At 31.9% G+C, this 24422-nt stretch overlaps 1 protein-coding gene across 2 annotated transcripts in view; it reads left to right on the plus strand.

The window, feature by feature from the left end:
• Nucleotides 1–24422, plus strand: part of PLXDC2 (plexin domain containing 2) — a 518304-nt gene that overhangs the window by 434134 nt on the left and 59748 nt on the right. For both annotated transcript variants that reach the window (XM_052000461.1, XM_052000460.1), the window contains exons 10-11: nt 22688–22748; nt 24021–24171. In XM_052000461.1, the coding sequence (XP_051856421.1) occupies nt 22688–22748; nt 24021–24171 (212 nt within the window). The remainder of the gene's footprint in view (nt 1–22687; nt 22749–24020; nt 24172–24422) is intronic.

Genomic DNA, 24422 nt, shown 5'->3' on the forward strand with positions numbered 1-24422 from the left:
ATGTTTGAGAAAAGGGCAGAGTATATGATGGTAAAATTTATTGAAGTTCTAAGAATGACAGGAACAATGGATTAAAAAAAAAATGTGGTAGAAAAAATGCAGACCAAATTCTGGTTTTACCATATATATGGCATCCAGGACATATTATTATTCTGCTCTTCAGTTTTTGAGGACCAGATAATTTTGAATATCCTTTGCAGCTCCAAATCAGGATTGTGGGATCCTGGGAAAGCCCAGTCATTGTAGATAAATAGATCTAGAAAATAAAGTGGCTTTAGGTGGAAGAGGATATATCGTAAAACAGTGACAACCTTAAAAAACAGGAGTATAAAAGTGAAGGGAGGAATAGAATAAAGACTTTCATTTAAGTTGTTTCTGTGAACACAACTTTAGAACTAAATGGCTTTTTTCTCTCATGATTGAAGTAGACTCACTGAGCCAATCCAAATAAATTCCAAATTTGTCAAGAAGGGAAAAAATAGCATACATGCATGAGCTGTTGGTAATATGAAATGATATTAATTCAATCTTGTAGAGCAGAAAATTGCTTCATATCCAACTTCTTAAAACCTTTTTGGGTCAAATTTCACAAAACATAGACAGTTTGAACACACCAACTACATAAAACTCTAAGAGAATTAGCATTTGGTAATTGATGGGTCTGGCTGCCCAACAAACCTGTAGTGCAAGATGATGAAAGAATAGCAAAGTTAAGCTTAGTGATCAGAGAAGCACCTTTAAGTTTGGAGTAAAGTTATAACCATGTTAAAGTCATTTGATATACTCCAGATGACAAGACCTGAAGTATATGCTTCAGAGTATTGTTATAAGATGAAAGATTATAGTGTGTCATACACCTTAAGGAAAACATTAAATATTAACTAAGTGTCACAATGAGTAGAGCACTGTGATTGCAAATCAACCCTTCAACACTGAGTAGCTGTATGATTCTGGCCAAGTCACTAAGCTTTGTCTTTCTTAGTTTCCTCAACTATAAAATGGAACAATATAGCACTTACCTCCTTTGGTGATTCTTGTAAGAATTAAATAAAATATTTCTTAGGAGAGTGCCCGATACACCATCAACCAAAGATCTGTTAATATAAAGATATAAGACCTTAAGAATAATATAATTCTTTTCTTTTGTATAGTTACTATATAAAATAAGTTTTGTCTTTTAGACCCTCCAAAAAGTGAATAACTAATTTACATAGAAGAGGATAATTCAAATTATATGATTATAGGATTGTAGAGTTAGAGCTAGAAGAGAACATAGAAGTAAAAGGCCCAATCCCTTCGTTTTACAGATGAAAAAAATGAGGTTCAATGAGGTTAAAGTTGCCCAGATCACACAACAAACATCTTAGTCAGGTCATCCTGACTCTAAATCCACTGTTCTGTTCATTGAGTCACATTGATCACGCTGGATTGTTCACTGATCAAGTATGCAAACAAATTTAACAAGATTGGCTGAAAATATAATTGCAACATAGAAGCAAACACAAACTAAAGACAGGACTCAAACATACAGCAGATTTAGTGCAGCATTTTACAATAGCATTCTTTATAATGCTTTTCCAACCATGAAGGCATTACATAAATATCAATTATTCTTGTAAAGATTTCATTCTAAAAAGCTATCTAGAAAGAGTCAACCTTTCCCCAAATTTTAAAACAAATGTTAGGATTCTTCACCTCTGACTTCCATGTTTTGAATTTAGTTTTTTTTTTTCTTTTTCAATGTGAAAAAATGCAAATATTCTCCCATTCTTTGGACATATATGGATTCTTGCCAATTTTTTTACTAGTACCAGTAAAGCAATTATAAATTTTTGTACAAAAAGGAACATTTTTCCCTTTTGATTTAATTTCAGTAATGAGCTCAGAGTCAGTGGGTATAAGGAGCTTTATTAACTCAGCATTTTTTGTTAAAATATTTTACAAAAGTTTACACCATCTTGATAGTTGCATGAACACTATAATGGGCTAGTCCATGCTCTATGAGTCCATTGGTGTTGAACTTTATCATTTTGGGTTTTTTTAACTTAAGTGTTTATATGATATCTTTTGTTTTTTCAACACTATCATTTCCCCTTAATCCCTACTTTGCTCCCTATTGTACCCTTCCTTATAAGAGAGAAAATTACTTATGTATAACTAAGCCTTTTAGCATGTTGAGACTTTGTGATTTAATGGTTGAAGATATTCTAGTTGCCAAAAGATTTGGGTTCAAGTTCTAATTTGAATACACAGGGATATGTGTAAGTTATTTGACTCTCAGTCCCTCAAGACAAGTGACAAAATTAATTTCAGAAATGGTGATTTATAGTAGCTCCTTTGTATATAATAGAAATTCTTTTGTCCAAGGCTCCTTTGCTGATGAAACCAGTGGTCTATTTTTTAAAATAACTTTTTATTGACAGAGCCCATGCTAGGGTAATTTTTTTTACAGCATTATCCCTTGCACTCACTTCTGTTCTGATTTTTCCCCTCCCTCCCTTCACCCCCTCCCCCAGATGGCAAGCAGTCCTATACATGTTAAATATGTTACAGTATATTCTAGATACAATATATGTGTGCAGAACCGAACATTTTTCTTGTTGCACAGGGAGAATTGGATTCAGAAGGTAGAAATAACCCAGGAATAAAAACAAAAATGCAAGAAGTTTACATTCATTTCCCAGTGTTCTTTCTTTGGGTGTAGCTGCTTCTGTCCATCCTTGATCAATTGAAACTGAGTTAGATCTTCTCTTTGTTGAAGAAATCCACTTCCATCAGAATACATCCTCAGTGTAGATGTAGAGGTATATAATGATCTCCTGGCTCTGCTCATTTCACTTAGCATCAGTTCATGTAATCTCGCCAGTCCTCTCTGTATTCATCCTGCTGGTCATTTCTTACAGAACAATAATATTCCATAACGTTCATATACCACAATTTACTCAACCATTCTCCAATTGATGGGCATTCATTCATTTTGAAACCAGTGGTCTTTTGAAAAAGGAATCTTTCTCATAGCTACTACTTTGATTTTAGCAATACTTGACTTCTTTCCCATTGTCAACTTTGACTCTTGCAGTTATGATTGCTTCTTTCCCCTGTCCAAACAGCTTTGTTATTAACCTTGGAGTGTTGTATGTGTTATTTCAATTAATACGTTTTCTACCTCAAAGCATTATTGGTCAACTTTATTTTGAAAATTGTGATTTAGTGACAGATTTCCTTGTCCTGTTGCATCTAATCTCTCTACTTAATTTAGTCCTTCCAATCTTGACTTCTTCAAATTATCTGAGGGTTGTTTTTTTTTTTTTATGATGATGATGTTTTTTGTTTGTTTTTGCATCTTTTCTTGACAAGAGTTAAACTATAACAGAGTTGGGTACTATTGTCTTTTCTCTTAAATATTTTTTTAAAAATATCAATTGTGTTGTCTAGCTTAGGTATAGGCCTCAATAGATAAAGAGGCAAAATAATACTTAACTCTGCACATAAATTTTGGCTTCAATTACATTTAATTTTGAATAAAAAATGTTTATGTAAAAAAATAACGATAAAAATGTACTCCATTATTTTTTCTTCTAGAAATTATCTCCTGGCTCTTTGAGAAATGGGAAGTCCTTTCTTTATGATATTTGAATCTTCTGCAATGCTCCTCACTCATAGAGCATGTTTCTAAGAATCATGAATGATAATAGAATAAAGTCTCATAATGTCTCTCTTTGAAGAGCCAGTTTTTTTTTTTTTCAGGATCTGTAATTTCTCTGCCAGCAGTCAACACTGCAATCTGACAAGAACATAGGTGAGAGCTGATTCATGTATTGTTGATTCTTCTAGGAAGATAAAACTCTAACATTGGCCATGAGCCATTAAAGTAGGTATTATGGAGGGGGAAAAAAAAGTCATAGCAGACCCAGCAGTCTATTGTACTTACACAGCACACCTACTGACACATAGCTTCATCCTTCTTATTTCAAAGAAAAACAAAACGTAGCATTCCATTCCTTCTCCACTTCACATGAGCTTTGGAGGTACCTTGTATTATGGCACTTTGTGGAAATTCAAATAAATAAATAAACAATAAATAAATAATATATATATCTATGCATATATATGTTTATATGTCTACACATATACATATTTCTGTATATTATATATATATATATATATATATATATATATATATATATATATATATATATATATATATAATTTTTCTTTACCATGTCCAAAGGTAGAGCTGCCAGCCTTTGTTACAATTTTGTGGGCCAGTGGTTTCCTAACTCTGGAGTGCCAAGTCTATGACTCATGGCTAAGAAATATCAGAGAGATTTTCTTTTACTTCACTCCTTCCTGTCCCTCCAACACTCAGGAGAACCAATTCTCTTCTATGCTCTATTATTATAGCAAAATTGACTGCTGGCAAGGAAACTGTGTTTCATGAAAGAAAAAAAAAATCTTATCAAAGTTAATGTCAGCTTTCTATTTTTTTTATCCCATTTTTTATACCTGCAGAAGTTGAAAGGGTCTATGTCCATTGATTTGGATAATGTTTAAAGTTAATTAATTTTAGAAGAATTTATTTGGCCTGCTTTTTGATTAATATTTCTAATCATAGAGTGGCTAGAGGGCTGGATTAAGAACAAAGACCTCAGTTCAAATTCTGCATGTGATAACAGTTGTGTGATCCTGGGCAAGTCATATAACTTTATTTTTGCCTGAATCTTTATCTATAAAATGAGAAGAATAGTACCTACTGTAAATATCCTGCAGAATATTTGGGAAGTACAAATAAGATAATGTTTGTAAAAATACAATGCAAATTTTAAAGTACAAAGAAATGATCAATTATTGTTGTTATTGGTCAAATTCTAGGTACTGTGAAAGATATAAAATAGATTAAGCCATGACCCTTTGACTCAAACACTTAAATTGAAAGTGTAGCTCTTGGCTCAAATGTACCAGTGATCCAGTATGTAGGATGACAAATGTGAGTCAGTTAGTAGCACCTGTCACTGGCTTAAGATCAAGGTCCACTATTCATATTTATTAAAAGAGGAGACTTGATTATGAGGCAGGAAGGGGAAGGGGCATTTTGAGAGCAGAGAGCACTTTTCATAAAGGTAAAATCTGTAGTCCTAGGAAGAAGATGGGGTGAAATTGAATAGTCCTAGGTGAGAGTTAGAAGAAGAGAAAAAAATGAGATAAATTGAGAGAAAAATTAGAGAAAAAAGTCAAAGGGGAATGGAGTAGGGGATTAATAAGGTCAGTTTTCCGTAGTCTTATTTTTTCCTAGGACTGTGAAGCCACCTCCTCTGACTATAATCTCAATTCTCAGGTCCTGGGCTTCCCCTTATATGAGATCTTCAAGAGAAATCCAGGCATACACTCATTTATTTTGCAATTTATTAAACATCGACTTTATGCAAATAGCTTTCTTAGTCACTGGCAGAAATTAAAAATATAATGAATATGTATACTTTCAGCATAGTAGGTGAATCACAGAGATACTCACTATCTCGTCTCCAATATGAATCTTCATTCTAGTGATCCCCATTACCCTCCAAACACTCATCCATTTCCTTTTTGAGCATTCTACTGTATTACCTCTAAAATCACCTTATTAAAAAAAGTTTTCCTAAATTCTTATTTTTAAAAAATGAAATGCCTTCTATTTGGTTTATCTAAATGAAAACTAGTTTTTCCTTGAAGATTTTATGTTCATTAAGCTACTCCAATGATGTCCACATCTCCCTCTCTCTCATTACACTCAAAGAGCAAGAAGTTTGGAGTTCACCATCTTTATCTTTGCTTATTGACCTTTCCATTTGAGTTCCTTACAAGTATACTAGAACAACCCTATTCTGTCATCACTACTCTATGCCAAAATTTGTCACTTCTACAATTCCTAGTTGATTTGGCACTTGACTAATTGTGCTCTTTTCTATCCTATTCCTTGCCTTCATCCTCAAGGTTCAGAATTCACGTTCTATCATCCCAATTTCTCAATATCCTTGATTACATAACTGTACTCGATACCCTTATATTAGCCATACATTTGATTCTCTTGTCTCAGAGTTACCCTACCCATCTTATTTGGTACTTTGGAATTCTTTAATCTTACTTGACTATTTCCTTCCCAGTTACATCAATTCTCCTCTTCTCTCCCTCTCAAGCCACTCCCATGATCCATATTTTTAGGAGTTAACTTACTATTTTTACTTCACTTAAAAAATAAAGTATTCCAACACATAAGCCCCTCATATCTATTCTTCTTTAAAATTTAGCCACTTCCTTTTCCTTAACTTCTGGATCACAAATATATATATATATATATATATATATATATATATATATATATATATATATATATATATATATATATATATATATATATCCTTACTCCCCAGCAATAGAAAAATTTTCTCCTTACAACCTTCTCATTCACATATTCTCCATTTCTCTCTCCATCTTCTTACTCCTTTCTCTGTTTTTACATGACCCCCCCTTCTCTTTCTCTCTCTTTTTCTCCCCACCTCCTCCCTTCAGTTGTATAACAATATATTCCTTAGATATGTGGGATTATTTGATAAATATCTAATAACTACACTTCAGAATATAATTTAATAAGAGCAGGAGAAAATCTTATGTAAGGATAAAGGAAAGACAACATCTAACTTGACGGATCAGTGAGAACTGAATAATCACTAGTTCTTAAATTAAATATCCATTGCATTGCCTGATGATTTTGGAGGCCAAGAAACACTTATTGGCTATTCCATCTCATTAAACACCAATCACAATTTCAGCTCACGCTGAAATGTGGTTTAGTCAACACTATGCAAACATATGGCACCAGATCTGTGCTCCACTACTAACCCAATCTCTTTGAGACTCAGTTCTATCAAATGAAATTATTAGATTTCCAGAACACTATTTACCTCACATTGCTGTCAGGATGGAAGTACTTTGTGAGCCTCAAAGGGAAATTTGTAGCTAATAAATAGGATTTTAGGTACACCTTAGAAAAGTGCACTTTCCAGCTTAATTGATATCTTCCATATCTCATCTTACTGAGAAAAATTCACCTGTGTTTCTAATTTTTGGTTAGAACTGTCAAGGCAATAATTATATGTTAAGATTGTATTTTCCAATATCACAATCATTATAACTATGCATATGTATAATGAGGCTCCTCATGAGTGTTAATTGTCCCCTAATTCTTCTGTACTGTGACACTGCTTACTTGTTTAGCCAATTTATGATTCAGTTGTATTGATTTCACTTTGCACTAGGAAAAACACAGGTAAGAAACATAATTCTTCCTCCTAGCTTTTAAGCCAATGTCACTTCTGTTTTCTAAACATTATCAATCTTTGGATGTTTTCACATTTTTTGGTTCATTACACTCTTAACTTGATAAATTAATTGAGATTTCTCTTTCTGAGTTCTACTTTCCTTGGTTTCCACTTTAATCATGAATCCCCACCTCATTTCACTGGGTGAAAGTTTTAATTGAGAAAAGACATCTCTCTTTAAAAGGAAGATTCCTTTTGTTTGATATAGTAAAAGGTGCTCATTTCAAACATTATAATGATATATTGGCCTTAGTGGAGGAGCCACACAATGTGTCAGTTAGGACTGTCTCTTTGAAAATCTCCCAGTCCCCAAATCCTGGATCTTATTACAACTCTGTATATATTTTTTTTCTTCAGATAGTTTCTGTGTTGCCTTTTCCAAATCCTCTTGCAAATTTTTCATTTCCTTTCCCCATTTTTCTTCTAGCTCTCTTTTACGATTCTTTTTAATTTCTTCCAGGAGAGCCTTGTGTGATGGGGACCAGGTTATATTGCCTTTTGGGGCTTCATCTGGAGACAATCTGCCTTTAGTCTCTTCAGGGTTTGAAATCTGTTCTTCTCTTTCACTATAAAAGCTGTCAATTATTAGAATCCTCTTTACTCTTTTACTCATTTTTTTTTTTTAAGTTAAGGGTCTACCATTAGGCAGGGAAGATTTTCCAAGTAGCTGCAGCTGCTCTGGGTCAGTGCTGATTCATTCCTGGTTGTGGGTGGGCAAGTCTAGGTCCCCTGAGAATCTGGTGTTTTGTGGTTTACTATTGATCTTTTGTATTTGTGTTGGATGCTTTATAACATCTCTGCTGATCTATTAGCTTGCAACGAGGGCCGAGTGGCCAACACTGCTGTAGATTCCTGTGGATTCTTCCTCATAGATTCTCTGCCACATGATAATCTGCAATGCCAGGAGAGACTGCAATGCCCCGGGACTCTGCACTGTCTGCACTAGCATTTGTGGTCAGCTATTTGTGTTAGGCTGCCTCCTTCCTGTTTCTGATTGAAACAGACCTTTTCTGGTCTGCACTGCCACACTGAGATTGCACTGTCTCTGAGCTCTGAGCTGACTGAACTGGCTTCTGTGCTCAACCTGCTTCCACTTAACTTGCTTAAACTAGCCTCCTGTTTCCAATTGAAATAGACATTTTCTGGCAATCTTTGAAATTATCTTCTGCTGATAATTTGTTGTAGTCCCAATATATGTGGGTTCTGCCAGTCCAGAGCTAATTCAGAGGCTGGATTTTGTAATTATTTTGAGGATTATAGAAAAGGTCAGAGATTCATGTGTATTGTCTCTGCCATCTTGGCTCTGCCCCTCTAATTAGAATGCTGAACACTTTCTAATACTTCCAAAGAGTTTTCAGATCTAATAAATTTGTGTCCAGCAATATTTCTATGCTTTGAAGACACTTAAAATCATTTTATTTTACAATCCGTGAAGTTTACAAACATTTGCTATCAGATATACCAAAAATTGCCCAAATAATTGAAGTTGGAGTTGCTTTAGAATCTCAAAAAATTTTAAAAAAACCAAAACAACAGTAGTTAGCATTTATATAGCACTTTAAGGTTTCCAATGCACTTTATATATGAGATCACATTTGATTCTCAAAATAATTTTGTGAAGTATATACTATTTTTATTCCCATTTTTAAAATGAGGAAACATTTTAAGAGATGTTACTTGCATAGACTAAATAATTACTAATTATCTAAGTTATTTTTTGAACTCGAATGATTCTGTCTTCAGATCAAACATTCAATCCAGTATTCTATCTTGTGGCAATAATTCATCAGAAAACTAATAATTACTTTTGTTAGGAAGCAGGTCTTTCAAAAATAACATTATTCTAAGATAGGGAAAATGAATGCTAAAAATTAGATGATGAACAACCTTAGGTAATCAATATCATACCTACACATGCATATATTTGATATTTGTATGTGTGTAATGTTTTGACAAATTCATGTATGGATAAAATTGACCAAAATTTATCTTGAAATATGCTATAGCATCCAGAGAAAGAATGTAAAGAATTATTTTACATATAAATATATATTTATATATGTACATGTTTATGTGTATACACATATGTACATACATATTTGTTTATGATGGTAACCATTTCTAGAATGGGGGAAAGAAGGAGGAAATGGACAAAAAAAAGAAATTTACATGATAACTTTGTTATATATTTAAAATGAATAGCATGTTGTATTTATCTATTTAGATCTATTTAGAGATACATATTTTCTTCTAAGTGCTTCTTGGTTATGCCCCACTAATTTTGAAATGTTTTCTTATGGTTGTCATTCTATTTATTGAAGTTATTGTTTCTATTATTTGTTCTTTGACCCATTCATTCTTTACGGTTAGATTAGTTCCAATTAATTTTTAATATATGCTTCCATAGCCCTTCTTAAGTATAATTTTATTACATTACAGTCTGAAAGAGGTACATTTAATATTTCTGCCTTTCTGAATTTGGTTATGAGATTTTTATCCATCATGCATGGTCAATTTTTGTGAAAGTATCATATAAATATGAGAAAAAAGCTAATTTTTTTTCTGTTCCCATTTAGTCCTCCCATCCAAAAATCTATCACACCTAACTTTTCTAAGATTTTATTCATTTTCTTAACTTCTTTCTTATTCTTTTTATAATTAAATTTACCTAGATCTGAGAGAGGAAAATTGAGGTCCCCCACTTTATGGTTTTACTATTTCTTCCTATAATTCATTTAACTTTTTCTTTAAAAATTTGGATTCTATGCCATTTGGTACACATTTGTTTAGTATTATTATTTCTTCATTGATATTTTATATGCATTGTAAAATAAAATAAATTCTTGCTCTGATCTTGTCTAAATATTGTACCTTATTTCTCTGTCATGAGGTATGTAGCGTGCTTTATTATCAGACTTCTAAAATCATGTTTGATCTCCACATTAATCAGAGTTCTTAAATCTGTCAAAGATACTTATCTTTACAGTTTTATGTAAAGTAGTCTCCTGATTTTTCTCTGCATAAGTTTGTACAAGTAAGATCTGGCATTCTAATGGAGGTGAAAATATATACATATAAGAGTATAAACAATATATCAAATTAATATAATATTACTTTGGGACATTTCATCTACTTACTGAGGAGATTTGTGGAAAGGAGTAAAAAAAAAAGATTTCATGTAGAAAATTTTGTTTAAGCCAAATCTTGAAGCCAGTGCAAAGCTTCAAAGGGTAGAGATGAAATATAATATATGTATGTGAATGTAATTGGCCAATAGGGTTAAAGTGCATAAAGGGAATAAATAGGAGACTAAAAAAGTAAAAAGGAGAAAGATCATAAAGAGTTTTAAATATCAAAAACAGTTTATTTGGTCTTAGAGGCAATTGAAGCCATGAAAATGTATTGATTGTAAGCATGGCTCCAATAATAACACTAAAAGGAATATAGATAAGTTGTATAAAAATCTGTCATCAAAAAAAATTATGATTGAAAAAAAATTGAGATCACTCCTGTACCAAAACAAGAGCAAGCTGGTAGATAATTCATAAGCTTCTTTTGTAAATTTTGAGTTTTTAGGAGAGTGCAATTAACTCAGCCAGTATATTGAGTAGACCAAATAGTGCGAATTTAGTGAAGGGCATAGATGAGAGCTGCCACCATATACATCTTTGGAGGGAATAGCTGCATCATTCAGTGACATCCTAGATCCATTTCAAGTTTGATACAATGATCTGAGTGTTACTAGCAGAACATCTGATTAATTTACACACACACACACACACACACACACACACACACACACAAGTATAATATGTAGAATAGCATTTAGACCTCTGCCTATTTCCCTTTGACTTATGGCAAGAAGCATGTCAGTTATCAAAGTTTCTAAAAGGACTAGAAAAGACAAAAAAAGTATTTGGCACCAAATGATTTCACAACTATCTAATGAAAATAAAATGCCAAAACAATAGAAGGAACACAGAACTCAAACTTTACCAGCTTAAAGGAAGTAATCAATAGGTTTAATCAAGCATGAAAATCCAAAATTTTCATAGTATTGGATTCTTACAGAGCATCACTCTTTTCCCAGAGCAACTTTCCAATTTTGTTAACCACAGGTGACAAAACCTAGAGATTCACAGATACTAATTCATTCATGGAGATTCTATTCTAATGAAAACTGTAGTTATTTGGCTTGGGTGACTAGATTACACTACTAGTAAATACAATATAAAGGACTTATGAAGAAATATGCTATAGCATCCAGAGAAAGAATGTAAAGAATTATTTTACATATAAATATATATTTATATATGTACATGTTTATGTGTATACACATATGTACATACATATTTGTTTATGATGGTAACCATTTCTAGAATGGGGGAAAGAAGGAGGAAATGGACAAAAAAAGAAATTTACATGATAACTTTGTTATATATTTAAAATGAATAGCATGTTGTATGTAAGAGATTTACATTTTGGCATGTAATCTTTTTATTATACTATGTTATGAAAATTCTTGTTTTATTCCACAAATAATTAAATACAAATTTAAAATATATAGAAAGTATTGAATGAAGAATGCTGGTTTTAAAGTGATATATCCTAAACCATAGAAATTTCCAAAGCTAGTTATATGCGGAGTCAGATTATTTAGCAAATTACTCCAAAATAAGAATTTCATTATTAAACCTTCATGTCTCCATGAAATTGGCTTGCTCTTAAAGAAGCATAGTTATATAAACCAAAGGAGGCAACTCTTGTGAGTCAAATGGGCTTTTCAAACTTCAGAATATCTGATCAACACTTCTTGGGCTTCTTTTCAAGGAATATTTTAAGAAAATTTTATGTGGGTGTAAATTATGTGCTGAGCTAAGGTCTACTCTAACATGCCAGGGACATTTACCATCACACAGGTTAAAATTTTTATCAGCTTAACTTTGAACAGTAGGATCATTAGCATTTTCTTGGCCAAAGTTTTACTCTAAACTTATGTGGAAATGTGTGGCAGGAGGATAATTCTCGGTCTTATATTTTCTTCTTTTTTTTTCATTCATTAGCTCTATATTAATCTAAAAATGTATTTCTACAATTAATTTGAGTGTTTTTAAGTGTTGTTTGTCACTTCGCTCATAGAAATACATGCTTTAAAAATATCTTGCTAGTGCTCAGAAAATATCTGAGCCAGACATTGAAAAATGCATTCAATAAGTTTAGTATAAATCTTGCTATTTTTACTATTCCAATAATAGAATTTTCAAATTAAAAAAAAAAAAAAAAAAAAAAAAAACAAGGTTTCAGAAGAAATCTCCCCAGGAAGAAGAAAGTCAAACATTTTCTGAAAAATAAATTGCAAAAATTTAGAAGGGGATAACAAGCAAAGCAAAGAAAGGAATAATTCTTAGCAGTGTTTTGTTAAATTTCTTGCTTTCTTAAATTTTATTTATATTACTAGATATATATATACATATATATATATACACACATAATATAGATATAGATATGTTTTATATCTAAGCAGTTAAGTGGCACTGTAAGTAGAGTGCTGGACCTGGAGTCAGTAAGCTATAAGTTCAAATATGATCTAAGAAAATATTTAGCTATATATGGGATCCAGTCATTTAATCTCTCTTTGTATCAGATTTTTTTTATACATAAAATTAAAGTAATGATATTACTTATTTCTCAGAGTTGTTGGAAGGATCAAGTGAGATAATATCTCTATAGTGCTTTGCAAACAGAGTAGCACTGTGTAAATTCTTGTCCATATCATTATTATTAATTATATATAGATAAATACACCTTAAAAACACATATAGGTTTATAAATGTAGATATATAACAGAAATGCATACTTTCTTTTTTAAACCACCTTTTTCATTTTGATGTTTGCATTTACTAATAATATCTAAGTTCACAATAAAGATAAAATTAAATATGAAAAGAACAATACAAGAATTATCACAAAATTTGATCATTGAAAAGTTAAAAATTCTTTATTTATGATGTGTTGTAGAAACCAACCCACTTGATGATGGTGATTGTTAAGTTGTATCAGTGTATTTTATACTATCCTAATCTCATCTCTTGAATATTCATTGATTCTGCAACTTATTATTACTAAACAAAACCTGAAAAAACGAGTTGAAACCAAATAGTATTATTATTGGGCAAGATACCATCTGTATCTTTCCATCCTCTTATAGAAATATTCAGCAACCTGTTGTTTGCTTTGAAAGGTGGCTTGTTTTACAAACATTATGTGTATCAAATTGCAAGTCAATCTTAATTTTTTTTATTTCCTACTTAAAAGTAAAGCTTTTTTTAATAATCATTTTAAAACATATTATATTCCAAATTCTCTTTTTTCTCCCTAACCATCTACCTCCTTGAGAAGGCAAGCAAGTTTATATTATATAGATTATACATGTGAAGCTAACAAAACATATTTCCATTAGCCAAGTTGCAGGAGAAAATGCAAAATGATAAAACATAAAGTTCTTTGATTCTCTTTGCATGTGGATTTTTTTATTGTGGGTTTTTTTAATTGTCTTGGATCATTCCCTCAATCAGAGCAGCAGTCTTTCCTAGTTGATTATGCTTGCGATATTGCTATTTTTAATGTGGATAATATTCTTCTGGTTCAAATCACTTCACTTTGCATCTCTTCACTTAAGTCTTCTCAGGGTTTTCTGAAACCGTTCTGCTTGTCATTTCTCATACCCTAATTATATTCCATCAAAATAATATATCACAACTTGTTCAGTCATTCCCAATTAATGATCATTCCCTCAATTTTAAATTCTTTTCCACCACAAAAAAGCTCCTATAAATATTTTTGTACAAATACTTTTTTGGTTTGTTTTTTTAATCTCCTTGGAGAAGGTTAAAAATTCTTTGTTTATGATGTGTTGTAGAAACCAACTCACTTGATGGTGGTGATAATTTATTATCTTAATTTATGTTATACTATCTTAATTTCATCTCTTGACTATTCATTGATTCAGCAACTTATTATTACTAAACAAAATCTGAAAAAACAGTTGAAACCAAGTATTATTATTTATATAGTTTCTTTCTTTCCTTATAATTTTATCTACATGCATTTTATTTGTGTGATTTTTTTAAATTTCATGTAATTAAAATTCTTCATTTTTTATGCTGTAATGATCTCTATCTCTTGTTTGCTCAAACTCTTCTCTTATCCATGGATGTGACAAGTATATGCTCCTCTAATTTACTTATATTATTACACTTTAGATTTCATTTATATATTTTGGCTTCATCTTGGTACATGGGGTTAGAAGTTTGTCTCTGCCTCATTTCTGTCAAACTGCTTTCCCATTTTCCAGAAATTTTTATCAAATGGTAAATTCTTACTTCCAAAGCTTAGATCTTTAGGGTTATGAAGTACAATATTGTAATGATCATTTACTATTGTATACTGTTTATCTGAACTTTACCACTGATTCATTGAAATAAATTCACTCTATTTTTTAGGCAGTATCAGATTGTTTGGGTGATTATAACTTACTAAAATATTTTGAATGCTGGACTCAGGTTGCATTCTTTGAAATTTTTTCAATATTTCCCTTCATATTCTCAATCTTTTGTTCTTCCAAATTAATTGTGTTACTATTTTTTCTAGTTCTATAAAATAATTTTTTGGTGGCTTGATTGTATGGCATTAAGTAAGTAAGGTAACTTAGGCAGGATTATCCTTTTTTAAAAATTATATTGACTTAGCCTATCTATGAGCAATGGATTTAATTTTTTAGATTTGTCTTTATTCTCTGGATTTGTTTTGGCTTGTATCCTCCCAAATGTTTTGTATTGTCTATCATTATTTTAAGTGGAATTTCTTATTCTCTTCTTGTTGTGTTTTGTTGGTAGTATATAAAAATACTAATGATTTATGTAAGTTTATTATCAATTTCTTTTTCTTATCTTTTTGCTATAGCTAGAATTTCAAGAAAGTTATTGAAATATAGTGATGATAATGGATCTTGCTTCACTCCTAATCTTATTCACTCCTAATTGTTCCCTACATTACAGATAATGTTTGATCTTGGTTTTAGATTGATATTCCAATATTTAATCCTTAGGGCTCCTACTCCATCTTTCTCAAAAGCATCCATCTATGTCTTTGAATTATGACCCAGAAGTGAAAATAGGCAATGAATTGCCAAACAGCTTCATGTTCTGCATCCATTGCTAGCAGAAGAGGTACCCTATTTTTCTGACAAATTTCCAAGTCCTCTCAATATCTCTGACTTAAAAGCATCCAAAATTGCTACTTTCATTTTCCCCATGCCATTTTTTGGTCCAGGTAGGCTCTCTGTTATCTTTCATCTCTGTCACAGTTCTCTCTTTCAAACCTCCTAAATTGTTCTGCAAGAACATCTCACTCTGAACTTTTGTTGGCTCTGCCCCTCCAGAATTTGGTTTGAGGCTTTATTTTGAAGTTAGAGGGAAGTATTGACTGCTTTCTCTACTCTTTGCTTGGCTGCACCTCCAGAAGTCTGCCAATCTCATCTTCATGAAAATTCAGGTTATTTGTAGCAATTAAATCTATTTTAGAAGAGAAAAGACTAACCTAAAGTGACTTCCTCAAGGTAACCAGATTCTATACTCATCTTCCAGAGGCCACTTAAAAAGGAATTCTTAACTAATTGTTTTACCTTATTTAATTTTTTGGATTTAATATCCCTGTAGATGTTAAACAAAAATAGTTTCCTTGTTGGTTCTGTGCATGTGCTATATAAGAATCCATACTATTTTATACTATATCTGTTCTATGTATCTTCACCTTTTTTTTATAATTTCTGGTATAAAATATAGTCAGTTTTCTAAGCCATTTTCCATTTCATATCTGCTGGAAACACACTTTCTCCCTGTCATTTTATAATACTTCAAGAATATTTTATATCCAATATGTAATTTTTTCCCCCATAAAGATGTCATGCCATAATACATGTAGAAATTCCCCATGTGACTGTTTGGGCAACATCAACCATCAGATCATCTGCTAAGATATTTGTCTTGAGTTTTTGGAATTTTGCAGATCATTAACTTTAGATAGTAATTCAGAAAAGCATTCTTGAACTGGTTCTCTACAACTGTGAAGTTTTTGTATATGTCTGTGCATCTGTGTCTATGTGGGTTTTTTAAAGACATAGTAATAGTATTTACTCATAAGTTTCATTAACATATGTTAACTCATTTTAAACTAAGGAAAATAAGATTTATCTTTTTAATCCATGTTAATTTCTTCATGAAAAGGATTATTGTAAAGAGGCATGAGTAGAAAAGGCACCTAAAAATTAGGAAGATGTCGATTCAAGTCATATATTACTGTGTGATTCTGAACAAATCTCTTATCAATTCAGGGCTCTAGGAAATTCTCTAAGACAAAGATGTACAATAGTTGCTCATCCATACATCAGCTTTGGTAGGAGGATTTTCCTTCCCTGGAGTTCTACATTTCCATTAAAAGGCAGATAAATTTATATACCTGTATAAGTATAAATATGTGTGCATATATAAACATGTACCTATAAGAGAGACAGAGAGAAAGAAAAAAAGATAGAGAGAGGCAGGGGGAGGAAAAATGGAGAAGCAGGCGGAGAAAGAGTTTGAAAGAGAGGAGGGAGAAGAAGGTATATTTTCTGAATTTCCCTCGTAAATCACAATTTCTTTGATAAATGGAATTGTTTCTGAAGCTCTTTTTTAAATATCCATCCAAATAACATCAATCAATTCAACTCATGTGCTTATTAAAGACCTGATGTTAACAAAAATCCCAGTATTATGGTCTCCCTGCTCTCCAGGAGTTGATATTGTCAAGACTGAAGGGCTAGTAGGAATACAATCTGTGAACTGAACAATAAATATAAAATTATTTGACAAGAGATAAAAGACTAACAATAACAATTATAATAACAGATTTATATAGAATCTTAAGATTTGCTAAATGTTTTATTAATATCTCATTTGATCCTTATAATAATCATGAGAAGTCTTCCTCTATTATTTATAGGAAAATTAAAACCACCAGAAGTTTAGAGTCCAGGTTCACACAACTAGCCAGTATCTGAATCTCGTTTTGAATTTAGATGTTTTCACCTCTCTCTCTCTCTAGTATTCTATCCCTTTGTACCATCTAGATCAGTGGTCCTCAAACTTTTGTTCTCAATATCTTTATCCTATTAAAAATGATTGAGGATCTGTCCAAAGAATTTTTGTTTATGTGGGTTATAGTTATAGATATTGATCACATTAAAAATAAAAACTAATTATGAATTTGTAGACTCTCTGAAAGGATTTCAGAGATTCCAAGGCTGCTCTGGATTAGACTTTGAGAACCACTGATCTAGATGGTTGGATAAGGGAAAGCTTTATTTGAAGACAGCACCTGGGCTGAAATTTATAAGAGAATGAGCACTTAGACTTAAACAGATTAAGAAAGTATACATTCCAGGACTGGGAAATAACTTGTTCAAAATCATGTAGGTAGGATATGAAATGCTGAGTTTGGAGAATGTCTAGAAGTCGGTCCAGTTTGGCTGGAATGTGGAATACATAAAAGTAAGGGAGGAGTCAATATGAAATGTCTGGAAGGTAGGTTAGAGCTAGATTGGATTGTGGGTGATATTAAATGCTAGTGTGAGGAGTCTGTATTTTATCTTAGCAGTAACAGGAAACCACTGAAGATTTTTACATGTGTGTTAGGATGATTATTTTGGCAGCTCTGTGTGAAATGGTTTGGAAAAAATAGACTGGAATATTGGAAATCCATAATAAAACTAGTCCAGGTTAGAGTTGTTATGGGCCTGATATAAGAGGAAGGGTAAAGGAGTAAATCTACAGGAAGATAAGTATGATCTTGTGGATATGAAATGGTTAAGATATAATTTCATATTGGATATAAGGTACAAGAAAGAATGAAGGATCAAGTATAATCCTAAGAAGCTGGGTGACTAAGATAGAGCTGATATCCTCGATAGAAACAAGAATATTTAAAGGAAGGTCAGTTGAAGTTGTGGAAAAGGTGCTGAATTTTCTTTTGAGCATGTCATCCAACAGATTATGGCATATTAACAAAATATAATGGTAATAACTTAATATGGTATTAGGATGGAGGATACAGCTCATTTAAGACTCTGTACTATGAGGGATACATTTTTATATATAAAGAAAATGTTATATATAAAGAAAACTAAAATTAGGGATCAACCTATTGTAAATTGTAGGTAGAAACAGAAAATCCATATAGATATAGATTTTTAAATTACATATATACATATATGTATACACATACATACATATATACATATACATATACATATGTATATGTATATATGTATGTATGTATTAGATTTTCCTGATGAGTTCTACACAAAGTCAGCATCCCACCTGCAGGTTAAGTAATTCAATTATCTCTTTTGGCTTCCATCTTTGAATGGCACTTTTTGTCATGTTCTCATTCATTACAAGATTTAGTCAAATAAGACTGTTTTATCATTCTCATGCTATAGAAGAATTGTTCATGAAAGTCATAGTAAAGGCTGAATCTGAAACACAAGTAAGTCCCTGAAGGCAATAACTTAAAGATTCAACTTCAATAATTGAAATAGACATATCCTCTCTAAGTCAATGTGTCTTTGTATTTCTGTATATCTCCTATGTGTTTTCTAGATCTATTTCCTTAGAATCAAACAACTTTCTCTTAGAGATGTTTTCAAATCATATATTAATTCATTAGAATGTCTTCACAAACTGATGAATGGTCAAGATGGAGTATAAAGTTTGATTTTTTATTGTTCAGTTATTTTCAATTGTGTCCAACTCTTTCTGACAAGATTTAAGTGGTTTTATTTGTTTTTTTTTGTTTTTTTTTGGCAAAGATACTTGAGTGATTTGTTATTTCCTTCTCATTTCACAAATGGGGAAACTGAGGAAAACAAGATTAAATGATTAACCCATGTTCACAAAGCTACCGAGGGTACCAAGGGTCTGAACTCAAATTTGAGCTCATGAAGTAGATAGCGGCCCAGAACTCTATCCACTGCATCACCTAGTTGCCCCTCAGCAGACTTTTAGGGCACACTAACCAGATGAATTACAAGTGTTTAAACTGAAGTTACCTTACACCAGTTGGCCTGGGCCACATTTAAAATTATGATAATACCAGAGCTTGGTGCAAACTTTTTGCAATTTGCCCAGAAACATCTTTCAAACTCTTAACAGACTAACCTATCTAGGATAAAATTTTATTCTGCCATTCTATTTGTTGATGGATGGAAACCTGCTTTCTCTGCTGTATGATGCTTTAAGAAGATACCTTAGAACTACAGAGAATAGTTCTTTTTTTTAATACTTACATTTCCTTCCTAGAGTTCACTGTTACTAGTTGCCTTATGATTCTGACTAAGGGAGAAACTGACAGGTTTATAGTCACCTGTCTAACTTCACCATCACACTGCCATAACGCTCTTATACTTCTGATTTCATACAAACAAAATAACAGGGATCCTGCTTGGTTTTTTAACTTTGAATTGTAAATCAGATTCTCATTATAATTAGTTCACTTGGTTCTGTCATGCCCCACTCTTTGTGATTCCATTTGGGTTTTTCTTGGCATAAAACTGGAATGGTTTGGTATTCTAATTATAAATCTTTTGATCAACAATATATCTGCTTATTTGGTGATGAATGTCTTAACCTTACTTTACAGTTTTATATTCTGTTTACCTTCTGCTCTCTTTGAGGTTATATAAGATCCTAGGTCTAAATCTGGAAAAGTAATTTTTGCGTCCATATGCTATAGATAGTCTTTAGTTTTCTCATGTCTTGGACACCTCTGGTAGCCTGAGAAATCCTATGGAACTCTTTTTAGCATGGCTTTAAATGTATAAAGTCAAATACAAGAGACTGCAAAAAAAACCAATTATAATGAAATGCAGTTATCAAAATATAATTTTAAATGTTCATGAAGCCAGAGTTCATGAACCCCTTGATCTAGTAAATCTAATTACCTTATTTTTTTTCCTTGATGAGAAAACAAGAGCCAGGAAGTTTAAATGACTTGCCAAGGCCACATAAATTTTAAGCATCTGTGGGTGAACCATGAACCTTTTTCCTGTATTTCCAAAGCCTATGGTTTTCTACTATACTGTCTTTCAAAGTTCCTGATAGTATCAGATTGGGAATTTATGCTCTTCTAAATAGATTTCTTTGTAAGTACCACTGATACATTTTAAAAACTCATTAACTGCTCCTCATGTCATGGTCAATCATTGCCACTAGATCATAAATTAGGCCCTCTATACCACAGGATTCCAAATTTGAAGTATCTTGTTAAAATATGAAACAGAAAATCACATTCTCCACTGAATTGGAATGCTTCAAAAGTTCAGAAAGTAAAGCTTAGGTGCTTTGTAAAAATAGCTGCCATCACTTTTCCCCCCAAGATGCATTTTCCTGGACAATTGCCACCTTCCTCTTATTCAAAAGCATTTTTCCCTAAGGAGAAAGTGAGTCATTAAATACATATTTATTAAATGCATGCTGTGTGACAAGCACTGTGCTAAGTGCTAGAAGGATGATGAGAAGGAGGAAACAATTGAAAAGAAAAAGGCTTCATATTAAACAAATTGAGTTCTTTGATGAATTATAACTTGAAAAGTCCTCTTGTTCATCGATGCAAGCATTCTTTCCACCCAGATTACTTGTGTAAAAAAAAAAAACCTTTGATATCTCTCAGAGTAGATTTTAGGAATTTTTGTGCCCAAAACCGAAAATCTTTATCCAGGAGCTGACTAGTTAGTCTCTTGATGATCAGTGTCTCTTAGAATAGTTAGGGTATGTTTGATAACTAATGTTTCTAGGTCTTTTGGAACTTAGACAGGACCTGTAAGATTTTTGTTTTCTGCAAGCATATAGATTTTAAGAACCTAGGATCACTTTCACACCACAATGAAGTATCAGAGAAGCCCTCCAGGAGAGCAACTAAAACACATAGATCATATTTTAAATGGCTAATATGCCAAAGTATTGGCCCAAAAGGGGAAAACTTATGATTATTATAACCATCTATTTATTCACTACTTCAGTTAGCTTGTTACAGATACAAATAGAGCTAAGGAAACTAGTTGTAATCATCCTTCTTGAGGAAAAAAAAATGATAGGTCTAGTCTTTTCGGTTAACAAGTCAGCTGTAACTCATCCCACCTCAGTTAAATTATATTCATTCATACCATGGCACAATGTCTATGACAAAAGAGCGAGTAATAAGAAGAACAGATTAGTAAATTATTAGATGAACTCTCAATAAAATATTTGGAGGAAAATTCTGCAAAGCAGCAAGATTAAAGTGCTATTAGGACCATAAAATGTAAAACATACTATAATGAATATATCTTCCATGGCTACCTTGAATTTGAGAATGAAATATATGTATTTCAAAAATTTAGTCTGGGTCATATCCATATTTGTTGAAGGCCTGTAATTTGAAAGTTAATGTGTTGAAGAAAATAACAGAGACAAAGTAATAGTCTTTGCTCACATGGTGCTTATATTCTTTCCAATTGGAAAAACACGAAAGAAACATAAAATTTAAAGAATTCCTGAGAAGTGTTGAGAAAATAATAACTTCATGCTTAAGTGATAAGGAGTGGCTTTTTTAAAGAAGTGACATTTGTGCTATAACTGGATGTGGTCTGAGGAAGAAAAATGTCATGTTAGGTCTAGAAAACTCATGTGAGATTATGGTTATTGTGCTTTTTATATCCTACAGTGGTATGAGTAGAAAGGATCTTACCAACTTCTTTCCAGTTATAAATTCCTGTATCAGTAAGAATGTTTTTGTCTGTGAAATGGATGCATTTCATTTAATACAGATCTGAATCCCCAAAATGAGATCGTCATAGTATGGATTATTTAGTGGAAATATGCCAATATTCATTTCAAGGGACCGGGAAACTTAATATGCAAATAGGAAAATATCACATCTTATTTACCATAAATGGGATTTAAATAAACATTAGAAATCAGACTTAAAGCATGGTAGTGTTATTTAGACCAAAAATTTACTGATGAGTGTTAATTGTAATAATGGATCAATCAAGAGAGTGACCAACCACTCTGAAAAACTTAAACAATTCTAGGCTTTTCAAATTGCATATTCTCTAAAATAAATCTTCTAATATGCTAAAGTGAGAAAAATTTTAAATAGATGATTTACCATTTCTCTTTCTACTCTCTCCCTCTTGTTCTCTTCTGTGTTTTGTATCTTTCTTCTATGGACTATAATTTGACCTTTATATCAAGATGCTCTAGTGGATTTGATCGACACCGGCAAGATTGGGTAGACAGTGGTTGCCCTGAAGAGGTATGTAAATCACTTAATAGCACAAGCTCATATGTTGTTGCATAGTGAACTTTATTCTAGATAAACACTAAAACTAACATTTTCCTTTTAATTTTAGTTCATAAAATTAAAATGAAAATAATGCCAATCCTTACTTTTACCTATGCCATATAAAGATTATTGTTCATAGATTCTAGGAATAAATTCTTTGCCTCCATTTTTGAAGAGGACTAATTAATAAACATCTTTTCAGCACCTATTATGTTCCAGACACTGTGCTAAAAAGTTGTAATATAAAAAGACACAATAGACCATCTTTGCCCTCAAGGAGCTGAAATATAATTGGGGAGACAATGTGAAAACAAAAATATGCGGGATACATAGGAAACATTTGATAGATGGAAGGTACTAGAATTAAAAGAGGTTGGGAAAAGATTTCTGGAAAAACTAGGATTTTAGTTGGATTTAAAGGAATCCAGGGAAGTCATTAGATAGAGCTGAGGAGAGAGAGCATTCTAAGATGTTCTACTCTACTCTCCATCCAGTATCCAAATAATCTTGTAGATATCCTTCTGTGACATGAAGAAAATAATTCCATGTTTTCACATTTTCCATCAATTTTTAAAGAAGATATGGTAAACAAAAGTGGTGACTGTCATTTAAAAAGTCTTAGATTCTTTTATTCACCTTTGACAACTATCCAAAAAAAAAAATGTGCCAAATGGGAAGAGGTAAAAAAAAAATTATTCTTTCTTCTGCATTGTTCCTGTCAATGAAGATAGTGCAGGGATAAATTAAAATAATAACAGATAAAGGCACTGATGATAAATAACAATAAAACTATAGCAATATTCTAAATGGATGCTTGATTGTAATAGTAAATTCAATTAAACAAACATTTGTTAAATGCTTAAATATGTCATATACTGAGCTAACTACAACAAATAAAAGTATTCAAACAAATCATTTTCTGACATCTATATGTGTGTGTATGTACACACATAAATGTATATATATCCACCTCAATTATAGCATGGCAAATGCAGTATCATCTATGAGAATGATGTGGCATTTCTTTTTACCCTGATTTTTTCACAATTTTAGTTAATATAATGTATAAATGTAGTCCATTCCAAAATTATATTCTTCATAATTTGGCCTTAGAATCTTGTTCTTAGATCTATTTTCTTAGGTTCTTGATTCATATTATTTTTATAACGAAATCATTTTACCTGATTTAAAAAAGATGTGTTCTCTATTAATTCTGATTTTATTTTTTGTCTTTGTCATCAGTCCAAAGAGAAGATGTGTGACAGCATAGAGTCAGGTGAAACATCTTCCCAGACAACCACAACTGTGCAATCAACAACTACACAATTCAAAGTTTTAACCACCACCAGAAGAATAACTTCACCACAGTTACCAACCAGCCTCCCCACAGAAGGTGGTAAACATCTGTTTTTTTCTTATCCCAGTAATAATTGTTGAAGTATAATTTTAAAGGGACAGTTCTTGGTAAATCATGTTTTCTAGTCTTTCTTTGGAATACAAAAATGGTATCAAAAGAATTAAACGTCTTTTGGTTTCCTTTAATATATCTTCAGCTATTGGACCATTCCTTTCTCCATTACACAACAGCTAATTGTCTTTCCTAAAAATGAATTACAAAATTAATGTTTTCCCTTGAGTCTCCAG

This window comes from Antechinus flavipes, chromosome 5, assembly GCF_016432865.1.
Source record: "Antechinus flavipes isolate AdamAnt ecotype Samford, QLD, Australia chromosome 5, AdamAnt_v2, whole genome shotgun sequence".
Taxonomy (NCBI): domain Eukaryota; kingdom Metazoa; phylum Chordata; class Mammalia; order Dasyuromorphia; family Dasyuridae; genus Antechinus; species Antechinus flavipes.